Source organism: Gymnoscopelus braueri, assembly GCF_963280865.1.
Source record: "Gymnoscopelus braueri genome assembly, chromosome: 22".
In the NCBI taxonomy this organism is placed as follows: domain Eukaryota; kingdom Metazoa; phylum Chordata; class Actinopteri; order Myctophiformes; family Myctophidae; genus Gymnoscopelus; species Gymnoscopelus braueri.
This window is the reverse complement of record NC_137624.1, coordinates 13,840,284-13,852,577: the sequence shown is the minus strand read 5'-3', so window position 1 is coordinate 13,852,577 and position 12,294 is coordinate 13,840,284. Positions and strand designations below refer to the sequence as shown.

The window sequence follows — 12,294 nt, the reverse complement described above, 5'->3', positions numbered from 1 at the left end:
TCTGATAACATTAAACGCCACATATACTTTATGAAGGTAGCCTCACTTGTCTAATAAACTCTGACTCTGCCCTCTGGGAATGTCCCCTTTGGACGTGGTTGTGCTGTGAGTCAAAATGTTCTGTCCTTCCCAATCTCAAGACAGCTAGCCTAATGGAAAATTAGCAGCCTCTATTTTTTTTAATTGTGTGCTGATGTGCACTGAGCTGCAAGGTTTTGATGTGGCTCAGCAAACATCAATAGTTGTCCATCAGCAGATCTCCTGCCTCCTCTTGGATATTCATGTTTAATTCTCGTGGGGAGAGAGAGGTTTTGGCTGGCTCAGGTGTACATGTCTAAATGTCAGCATTGTCTACAGCGGATTTGTTTTGTCTCGTTTTGTTTTGTTTGTTTGCTAATTTATAGATGATTTAACTTTATATACAAAATAAAGCGCCTGGGTGTGTTGATACTGAGCATATAGAGTATGTGTTGTGTTTTGTGCTGATGTTTCCTGTCCACGGAACAGAAACAATGGATGATGTTTTAAATAATTAATTAATTCATATACTGTAAGTCACGTGAGCCTGTGACATCAGTCATTTGCATGTCATTGAAACGCTATAAACAGGTTTAGGTAGTGTAGCAGAAATCAATCTGAGAAGAGAGTTGACACAGAACTTCATCTTATCTGGACTCTACCAAAGTAAGTTCAGACATGTTTATTTGTCTATTTGCCTCTTATTGTGACATGTTAAAGCTGCACTATGTAACTTTCCTCTTCTACTCCGGATTTGAACCCGGGTCTCTGGGCAAGTGCTGCATTATTTTACCTTTGAGCTAATAGAGCCTGCCTGCTAGCTCATGGGATGAATTGAATCTTGACCTCAGGTCAAAATTCACGTCAAACCAGAAACAGAATCGTGTCAAAGGTCATGTCTCACCTAGACACAGGATCTAAATGTCTCAATAGACATACTCTACCATACAGATTGGATGAAATTACACTTTATTCATAACAAAATAAAGTTACATAGTGCCACTTTAATACAATGTTATATGTTTTTTTGTTAATGTGCAGAATGTTTGTAATATATTCCTCACATGAACATGGATTACATGCATTGCATATTTACATTTAGAGCTCGAGTAACCTGGCATCCCCTATTTTGTTCATTATAGGTGAACATTTTCCAAAGATATATATTTAAAATGTTCACATCATGATGTGTTGTGAGCTTGTGGATTGCTTTTTTTAAAATATATATATATATATATACTGTATATGTATATATAGGGCTTAAGTGGTAATTTTTTGCCACCCTCTATTTATTTCTGAAAATATGCCTCTGACAACGCTGTAAACTATCTCTTCTAAAGGTCAACATGGAGACCGTGTCAGACAGTTCTCGCCTTAACAAGATCCTTCGGCCACATTACCTGAGCCTACCACAGGGAGACTACTGTCAGGTCACATATATCTGGCTTGATGGCTCGGGGCAGGGCCTGCGCAACAAGACTAAAACTCTGGACAAAGAGCCTAAATCAATTGAAGGTAATCGCCTTCGTCTCCTGTCCTGCATGGGTGAATTTTATACTGTGTAGCATGGGGGTTAGTATAGGGTGGGCGATATGGACAAAATCAATATTATCAGATCACATCATATTTCTTATCAAATACCTCAATATGAATGAATATTGTGATGAGGTCATATTGAGAAAACAATATAATTTTTTTATACAATTTTTAAAAATAGTGAAAATATCCGATTTACAAGTTAATAATGTGATGTGATGCGCTATGAACAATGTTTAACAATTTTGAAAGTCTACAATCAGGCTCAATTGTTATTAGAACCAGGAAACCAAAATCCCAGACGATATCTAGTCTCATATCACGATGTTGATGTAAAATCGATGTATTTCCCAGCCATAATTCTTACCCATACAGTAACTATGTGCTCAGGGGAAGGTTGCAGTGTTAGGGAAGTGACCACTGTGAATGCGGCCATAATTGCACTAATGACCAATGCAATACCAAATGCCATGACTTTGATTTACTCTACATACATTTAATCAGTAGAAATTGAAAAAAGTGATAATAATAATAAAGAGGTGATTGTTAAAAGTTATTTTCCAAGGACTGGACAAGTTTGCACAATTGATGATTAAGATCCTAGTCTATGACTGTATGTACTGTATGTGCTATTAATTGCCAATATTCCTCTCCAATTCCTCATCAATTTCCCCGGGGAAGAATTACTGCATACTTATTGTAATGTATTGCATCTGTTTTGCTGATGGTTCATTCTGACAGATATTCCTGAATGGAGCTTTGATGGCTCCAGTACGGCCCAGTCTGAGGGTACCAACAGTGATATGTACTTGGTCCCCATACGGATGTTCAGGGATCCCTTCACCCTGGACCCCAACAAGCTGGTGCTCTGTGAGGTCCTCGAGTACAACCGCTTACCTGCAGGTATAACCTAATGTTTCTCCTACAAGACACAGCTGTGCAACAGTAGGGCTGTGACAGTTAATCTAACTAATCAACTTCATTGATTATAGAACATATAATTGATTGTTTAATAAAATATTCGATTCATAAATAATAATCAATCCCAATGTTTTATGTCATTATAGGTGACAAGTGTTTTTAAAATAAAGAATGTAAAAAAATAGTGAAAATTGCTGATCTACAAGCTCACAACGTGTGGCAATGCAATATGTCTATTTTAAAAATGTTCTGCATGACACAAATTATAAACGTATGCTTACATGGTTATCGATACATTGCTTGTTATGAGGTAATTGATTTGTTGATATATGTAAGAATATAATCAATAATTGCATCTCTATTTATAATTGTATAATTATAACCGCCTTTTCCCCCCCAATCCAGAATCAAATCAACGGTTCCAGTGCAGTAAAGTGATGGAGAAGGTTAAGGAGCATTGCATCTGGTTTGGCATGGAGCAGGAATACACACTGTTAGGAATCGATGGACACCCTTTTAGTTGGCCTCAGAATGGATATCCTGGACCCCAAGGTACTGTAGCACACGTGTTGCTCAACTACACAATAAAATACTAATACTAATGTGTCCTATACCCTTGATTTGAACTCGGGTCACTCTCATGAGAGATGTCTACCGCTCTGGCGCTCTCTAAGAGGCAATCCTCGGCCAGGGGAGATATTGCGCGTATGAGCCACAGGCTGTACTACTTGTCAACACCTGTCCTACCTGACACCAGTGTCTAGGTTTCTCAGTGGAAGAGTAGGGAGACATACCTACAACCACTGCACAGATGTACTGGTTATTTTGTATTAACATACTCCATACCCTACAGATTGGTTAAAATACAATTGTATTCATTAAAATCAGTTCTTTTCTTGAATGCAGCTTTAACTATTCAACTGAGTGTTGCAGTTTCAAGTGGATAAATGAACACTGAGAACACTGATAAACATTTTGTATACACATTAGATTTGAAAGGATTGGAACGACACTGAACAACAGTCTTCTATTGTTTTCCATCTGAAGGCCCATACTACTGTGGCGTGGGCGCAGGCAATGTTTACGGCCGTGATATCGTGGAGTGCCACTACAAAGCCTGCCTCTTCGCCGGGGTCAAAATATGTGGCACCAACGCTGAGGTTATGCCTTCTCAGGCAAGTACTAGTTACTACAATGTTGCATAGTGGAAGGAAATACACCTCGGATTACATCTCTCACATTAATGTAGTTGTATGTCGACTTGATTTTGCGTTTCTCCACTCATCTTGTTTTTCTTACGCCTCTCTCCTCTCTCTTTCCCCTGTTGCTCATTTCCATCTTTCCTCTGTTGTTTCTCGGATTCCAGTGGGAGTTCCAGGTGGGCCCCTGTGAGGGGATTGAGATGGGGGACCATCTGTGGGCGGCACGTTTCATTCTGCATCGCGTGTGCGAGGACTTCGGGGTCCTCGCCACCATGGACCCCAAGCCCATGAAAGGCAACTGGAACGGTGCTGGCTGTCATACTAATGTCAGCACCAAGCTGATGAGGGAGGAAGGTGGACTGCAGTGAGTGTATACACGCGCACACGCACGCGCGCACACACACACACACACGCACACACACACACACACACACACACACACACACACACTGACACACACACTGTAATACTGGATCCCTGATCTGAGAGAGAGAGAGATTTTTCCTCTCACACCTGAGAGTGTGTTTGTTGTCTCCGCCAGGCCGAAAGGCATGGCGAGAGTATGTTTTCGCCCCTGCTGGCGAGAGTATGTTTTCGCCCCTGTCCGTCCGTCCGTCCGTCCGTGTGTGTGTCCGTGTGTCCGTCCGTGTGTCCGTCATTCTGTCATTTTGTGTACAGCTAATCTCTGGCACCGTTGGCTTGATCGCAGAGAAACTGTGCACACACACTCCCTGGATGCCAGAGCAGAACCTCTGCCCCAAATTTTTCAAATGGGCCTGTTATAGCGCCACCAGGAGGCCGCTTTTTGCAAAACACATTTTTGGACAATACTCCTACAGATTTTGGCCATAAATCCCCCAAATCGGTACACAGTATCTCTATAGTCATTAAAAGAAACGGCTAATTTCAGATTTTTCATATTCCATCCTGATTGGCAAAAATTGGCTTTCAAAGTTTGCAGGAGTCATCCGTTTCGAACAAAATGCCTCAAATCATGAACACAGCATACAATTTCCGTGAAATTTTGCTCACACATTCCCATTAGGCCGAGGAAGAAATGCCATTTGAAAATGTTCAAATCAGCCTCATGGTGGCGCAGTAACAGGCCGATTCGTGTTTTTACCTATAACTGCACCGATCAGTGTAAAACTTTGTATGCACACTCTCTAGAGGCCAAGGAAAAACCTTTGCCCTGCATTTTTCACATTTGCCTTTTATAGCGCCACCAGGAGGCAGAATTATGTAAAACAATTTTTTTAATATTAAGCCTTCAGATTTGATCCAAATTTCACGCAAATAGGTACACATGATCTCTATAGTCATGTGATCAAGACGGATCTGTTTGATTTTTCATATTCCATCCTGATTGGCTAACATTGACATTCATGTTTGCAGGAGTGGCCCGTTTTGAACAAAATGCCGCAAATCATGAACGCAGCGTCCGATTGTGGTGAAACTTTGAATGCACATTTGCACTACGTTGAGGAACAAATGCCACCCTTTTAACATTGGAATGTTATAGCGCCACCAGCAGGTCAAAATTTGCAAAACAAATTTTTAGAACAAAATGCCTCAAATCATGCATGCAGTGTCCGATTGCCGTGCAAAGCCTAAGAATAAATGGCACCCTTTTCACATTGGCCTATTATAGCGCCACCAGGAGGCCATAATAACCTACCTGACCTGGCGGAGACTTGTGCTCCGAGGAGCACTTTTTCTAGTTGTTTATGTTTCTCTACTATTGTGTTGCAGACACATTGAGCAGGCCATAGAGAAGCTGGGCAAGAACCACGCCGCACACATCTTGATGTACGACCCACGCGGAGGACAGGACAACAAGAGGCGTCTGACGGGCCTGCACGAGACCGCCCACATCAACGACTTCTCTGCGGGCGTGGCCAACCGCGGGGCCAGCATCCGCATCCCGCGGCAGGTGGGACAGGAGCAGCGCGGCTACTTCGAGGACCGCCGGCCCTCGGCCAACTGCGACCCGTACGTGGTGACGGGGGCCATCGCACGCACCTGCCTGCTGGAGGGACTGGAGGAGGAGGAGGACGAGGAAGGGTGATGCAGAGTGAATGTGTCCAGAGGTGGATACTTGCACTACAGGACAATCCTCTGTGTCATTTTATCCATTTGTTAGAGTGTACAAATGAAACCAAATGGACCCTTATGGTTCCATTTGTACAGTCTCAGAATTGCAAATGGATAAATTAAAGTGATATTTTTTGGGGCTATCTTGTAAAAATAGAAAAGCAAAGAAAAAAAGAGAAAGAAGTTAAAGCTCTATATGATAATCATTGCTATAGAGCAGGGGTCTTCCACGTTTTTCAGGTCAAGGACCCCTTAGCTGAGAGAGGGATGAAGCAGGGACCCCCACTACTTATTGGATTCATGTTAAATGTGTGTTTTCAGACATTAAACTACTTAAACCCTCAGATATACTTTGTAAACTTGACCTTTGACTTGGTCTGCTCCTGGCCGAAAATCTATAAGCTCACAATGTGTAGCTGATGCGCTGTGAGCTTGTAGATCTGCTATTTTCAGCTAATGCTCCCCCCAGAATAGGGATGCGAGGGTTCAAGTCACCCCCTAGGGGTCCCGGACCCCCTGTTGAGGACCCCTGCTATAGTGTGTTTGTTCAACAGGGGTCTCCCCATCTCTCCAGAGAGTAAATATATTTTCAGGTGGGAGTGGGAGACCAATTTTCATCCCATCAGGACCCTGATTGGAGCCATTTATGAGCTTAGTTTTTGTTCAGTTCCATTTTGTTCTGCTTTTGTTTTTGTTACACTTTCAGATTCACTTGTTTTTTTTTCTGTTCACTAAAGACTCAAGAGATGGAGAGATGGGAAGACCCTGTTACTGAACAAACTCACATATCTTTGATTAAACTAAGGGAATATAGAGCTATTTAAAATGTATTTTAACAAATAAATAACACTTACAGCACATCTGACAGTGAGGAGTTTACTGTGTTCTGCAGGATGAAGAGATAATAATGTTAGATGCTTTTATTCACCAATGCGTTGTTTTAATCTTGTTTACTTTAGAGCCATATGAATATCTATGAATACCTACTGTACAATATTATATACGTATCACTGCTGTTAATTGGATACCTAAGATATGCTGTTAATAGTACAGTGTATATTCCTTGTCAGTTGATTTAGTGAGCACACATTATACGTTACGTAGGCCAGTGGTTCTCAAAGTTAGGTGCGGGACTCACTGGGGCCCTTGAAGGAGTTCCAAGGGGTCCCCAGCAAAATGTGTTAATATATCCACAAGATCAGTTTAACCACTTTAACCCTGTATATATTGAATACATTGTTGATCTACAAGCTCACAAAGCATCGCAATGTGTGTGAAACATAATACATATTGAATATTTTTTGCAACACAAATCTTGTATGGGGGTCCCTGGCAATGTTTTTAGATGGGGTCTGCGGTCAAATAACTTGGGGGTACTTGACATGAATAACTTTGAGAACCACTGATATAGGCTATTGTTAATTGATATTAATGGATCCTTTCTTGTTTGATTGTAAAGTAGCCTACTACTTCAGGTGATATCATGAAATAAAGGTGCACTGTGGCGGTAAGGTGAAACTTTCTGCAATTCTCCACTAGGTGGCGCAATGATAATGCTTTTAATTCCAGATAATCCTTCAGCTACAGTAGCCTCTACTCAGGGAGTTTGAAAAAGGAATACACATTAAGAGTTAAATTAACACTGATGGCTTTTAAAGAAGAGATATTAATTAGGTGTCCAAACAGTAGAGAAGTGATGATGTAACCGATCATATTCCCCAGACCAGGCCCAACAAATTGTAGACTAGACAAGACCAAGGATATCACTAACGTGGTGTCATATAATTACACACACACACACACACACACACACACACACACACACACACACACACACACACACACACACACACACACACACACACACACACACACACACACACACACACACACACACACACACACACACACACATCATTTCAGTATTGCCAGTTAGTCTTATGCTGAAATGTATTACATTTGTACGACTTACACAGTCAAATTAACACTCTGACATGTGAGATGATGAACATGAAACTCATGTCCTCATTTGAGGACTGACCTTTGACCTTTGAGCTCTCCGAATGGATAACATTTTCGAGTTGTGTAAAACAGTGGCTCTCAAACTTTTTAATTGCAAGGACCCCCAGTTTGATGTACATTAAACATTTTCAAGTCAAGGACTTGTATTTGGACGCGGACCCCCATCTGAAAAGGTTGTGCCAGGGACCCCCAGAAGAGAAGATTTATGCAAAAAAATTAAATAAAATGATTCATCGTTTTCCAAACATAAAAAAATAGCAGATGTACAAACTTGCAGCGCGGCACGAAATGACGTGCTGTGAGCTTGTATATCTGCTATTTTTGAATAGCCAACGTATAAATGGATAAAGTGGTTAAAATGATTGTGATATCGTATTAACACATTTGGCTGGGGACCCCTGGGGGTCCCCGGACCCCACTTTGAGAACCACTGGTGTAAAGGTATAGCCTTCACAACGTGGCCGGACAGGAAAAAAAAAAGAAGTGATTCTTCAGACCTGATCAGTTTCTCATTTCCATGGATACTGCCAGTAACTTGGCAACCATGGCGTTTGTCTGTTGTCATGGAAGCATCTGTCTCAGAGCATTTGACCAGGGTTGGCCGAGTAGCTGTGTGTCTCTGTGGCTTTTACCTTAAAATCCTTCTAACATGTTGGCAACTGGAGCATAGGAAATAAGGGGGGAAAATACATTAAAAAACTGGATAATTTGAGATGACATGGTTTGAGTTGAGATTACATGAGTGCTCTTCTCACCCCGGATAAAAAATGAAACCTAAATTGAAAATCATAAGTGGTTATTACCTCTTGTGAAACATTGTATAACATTCTTACATATGCAAGACAGTACACAGAGGAGCGTCCATTGACCTTGGATAATGATGCCCTTTCCCTATAACAAATCCTGACTATTAGTTTAGAGTTAAACTGACATTCTGGATTTTGCGGTGCAGATCCAAATGGAAATCCAGGTAAAGACAGCAATCCTTTTTTTCCTTCTTTTTTTTTTACATAAATACACCATTAAAGCTACCTGTCACAAAGCGCCTAGCACAAAAAGCACCCACAATGACAGACAGTACTCTTTCTGACTGCAAAACCATCAGGGACAGGTAGCACACTGAAACCATCAGATTATAATCATTCATTCATCCTTTCATTATTATTATTATTATTGTTATTATTGTTATTATTATTATTATTATTATTACTATTATTATTATTATTATTATTACCCCTATTGAGTTTGGCGTGCAATTAAGGCAGCGGCTATTGGAAGTGTACACGGCCAAATTTCCAGGCCCCACTGTGCAGCCCGTGGGGGCGTGAAAATTCAGGGGGTGGACTCTACATGTCCTCTGGGCCCCCCTCTGCGCGTGGACACTACTTGTTCGCCCATCAGTCTTACGGATTACCCACACAGATTTTTTTCCCCTTTGTTTACGTTTTAGGGTCCTATCTTGCAGTTCAAGCATAATTCCACAGGGTGGCAGGGTGTCAGGGTGCAAGGCTATGAACCAAAACTATTAGAAATGAACCGTGTACACCTCCCACAGTATACTATGGGAAACGGCGTTTCTGATCGTGTACACCTCCCACACTATGCTATGGGAAACAGCGTTTCTGATCAAGTGACCTCCCGGGACGCTGTTTCTGGGCGGGGTCTCGCCAAATTTGTGCCACACCCCCCCCGATGGACCTTCTCGAGGCTAGGCTAGCCTTGTCCAGCCTAGTCCAGCCTATTACAGAGCGAACTATTAGAAATGTGCTCCATGTACACGGCGTGTACACCTCCCACACTATGCTATGGGAAAAGCCGTTTCTGATCATGTGACCTCCCGGGACGTTGTTCCTGGGCGGGGTCTCGCCAAATTTTTGCCAAGCCCACCCCGATGGACCCTCTCGAGGATAGGCTAGCCTCAATCAATCAATCAATCAATCAATCAAGGCCAACTATTAGAAATGTGCTCCGTGTACATGGCGTGTACACCTCCCACACTATGCTATGGGAAACAACGTTTCTGATCATGTGACCTCCCGGGACGCTGTTACTGGGCGGGGTCTGGCCAAATTTGTGCCACCCCCCCCCCCCCCCCCCCCCGATGGACCTTCTCGAGGCTAAGCTAGCCTTGTCCAGCTTAGTCCAGCCTAGTCCAGCCTAGTCCAGCCTATTACAGAGCGAACTATTAGAAATGTGCTCCGTGTACACGGCGTGTACACCTCCCACACTATACTAAGGGAAACGGCGTTTTTGATCATGTGACCTCCCGGGACGCTGTTTCTGGGCGGAGTCTCGCCAAATTCGTGCCGTGCCCCCCCCGATGGACCCTCTCGAGGCTAGCCTCAATCAATCAATCAATCAAAGCTAACTATTAGAAATGTGCTCCTTGTACATGGCGTGTACACCTCCCACACTATGCTATGGGAAACGACGTTTCTGATCATGTGACCTCCAGGGACGCTGTTTCTGGGCGGGGTCTCGCCAAATTTGTGCCGCACCCCCCCCACCGATGGACCTTCTCGAGGCTAGGCTAGCCTTGTCCAGCTTAGTCCAGCCGAGTCCAGCCTAGTCCAGCCTATTACAGAGCGAACTATTAGAAATGTGCTCCGTGTACACGGCGTGTACACCTCCCACACTATGCTATGGGAAAAGCCATTTCTGATCATGTGACCTCCCGGGACGTTGTTCCGGGTTGGGGTCTCGCCAAATTCGTGCCAAGCCCCCCCCCCCCCGATGGACCCTCTCGAGGATAGGCTAGCCTCAATCAATCAATCAATCAATCAATCAAGGCCAACTATTAGAAATGTGCTCTGTGTACACCTCCCACACTATGCTATGGGAAACAGCGTTTCTGATCATGTGACCTTCCGGGCCGCTGTTTCTGGGCGGAGTCTCGCCAAATTCGTTAAACAGTCATAACTCCAGTTCCCGGCATCGAAAACCTACAAAACTCCCTAGGTACAATTAGACGGCCAACAGGGACAGGCTAAAATGTATTAAGCCCCACCCCCTCTTTGTTCCTATTGGCTGGGCTTTAAACAGCCATAACTCCAATTCCCAGGATCGAAAACCTATGAAACCCCTTAGGTACAATTAGACGGCCAACAGGGACAGGCTGAAATGTGTTAAGCCCCGCCCCCTCTGTGTTCCTATTGGCTGGGCTTCGAAAAGCCATAATTCCAGTTCCCAGCATCGAAAACCTACGAAACTCCCTAGGTACACTTAGACGGCCAACAGGGACAGGCTGAAATGTATTAAGCCCCGCCCCCTCTGTGTTCCTATTGGCTGGGCTTTAAACTGCCATAACTCCAATTCCCAGCATCAAAAACCTATGAAACTTTTTAGATGCACTGAGGGCCGTTTCTCACTGGATCCGTTTTCATTGAAAACGTTTCCCAATTCGAATGCTGGCCTCAGTGGCCTGCATTCACATTGGGCATAGATCCTATCGCACCACAGAACACATGCATATACACCCCCGATCCTACAGGTGGCGGCATGCACATAGTGTTTCCCCTGTGGACACAGACGTCATCATCTATGCGACAATGTTTGTGCTGGTCACGCACAAATATGCGTTTAAATATGTTGAAAGCAATTTGCGGTGAGAACTGAATAACACTACTCATCATGAAAACATCATGCATGTGCAATATAAAATATTAATATTATCCAGTGATATGAAAACATTAGCTAATGTTTTTATATCACTGGATAATATTAATATTTTATTTCAAGGTGCCTTGACAAAATTAAAACACCATTACATTATTATGAATAGTATTAACCACATGAACCCCAGCATGGGGGGAACATAAGCCAAAAATAGCCAATCTACAAGCTCACAATGTGCGACGCGTTGTGAGCTTGTAGATCTGCAATTTTTGACAGAGAGATTTGGTGTTGACAGATAAAAGCGTCCAAGAAAAGTAGGTCCGTTTTTACTGAGAATAGAGGGTTTAAGTAGGCTACATAATAATAAAACAATAACTTTATTTATATAGCACTTTTCAAAACATGAGTTACAAAGTGCTGCTGAACAACCTATTTTACCTTATTTTATGCTACAATTGGAGAAAAGGTCAAATAAAAGATACACGTTTTTTTTTAAGCATAAGGGAATAGCCTACCATAGTTAACAAGTAAGTTAATTCTGACAAGCAATAAAGAAAACACATTTAAACAAACTAAAATGAGACCAAAATAACTTTGGTCTCGTTGCCCACATCAACAAACAAACAAATACAGACATACATGTGAATTACATCAATAATTATGAATGACAGATTCATATGGTAGAAGAGTGCAATTTATGACAATAAAGCACAGAGATGTTTCGTTTTTGTAGCCCACGTTTGTGTGTGAAACTGTAGAATTAATAAAAAGAAACTTCTCATTCATTTTGGATAGTAATTATTCTGCTATTCTTCATTATGCTCATTATAATATTATATTATATCTTATCTTCATATAACTGGTCCTCATAATGCTCATTATAATG

At 42.3% G+C, this 12,294-nt stretch overlaps 1 protein-coding gene across 1 annotated transcript; it reads left to right on the top strand.

Moving 5' to 3' along the window:
* The first annotated feature begins 624 nt into the window (after positions 1–624).
* LOC308078361 (glutamine synthetase-like) lies at positions 625–5,834 on the top strand. Its single transcript, XM_080419491.1, has 7 exons — positions 625–684; positions 1,359–1,533; positions 2,296–2,457; positions 2,881–3,027; positions 3,523–3,650; positions 3,842–4,041; positions 5,430–5,834. Exons 2-7 carry the CDS (start codon positions 1,365–1,367, stop codon positions 5,743–5,745), a joined length of 1,122 nt encoding a protein of 373 aa, XP_080275617.1. The 5' UTR covers positions 625–684; positions 1,359–1,364; the 3' UTR covers positions 5,746–5,834.
* The last annotated feature ends 6,460 nt before the right edge of the window (positions 5,835–12,294 follow it).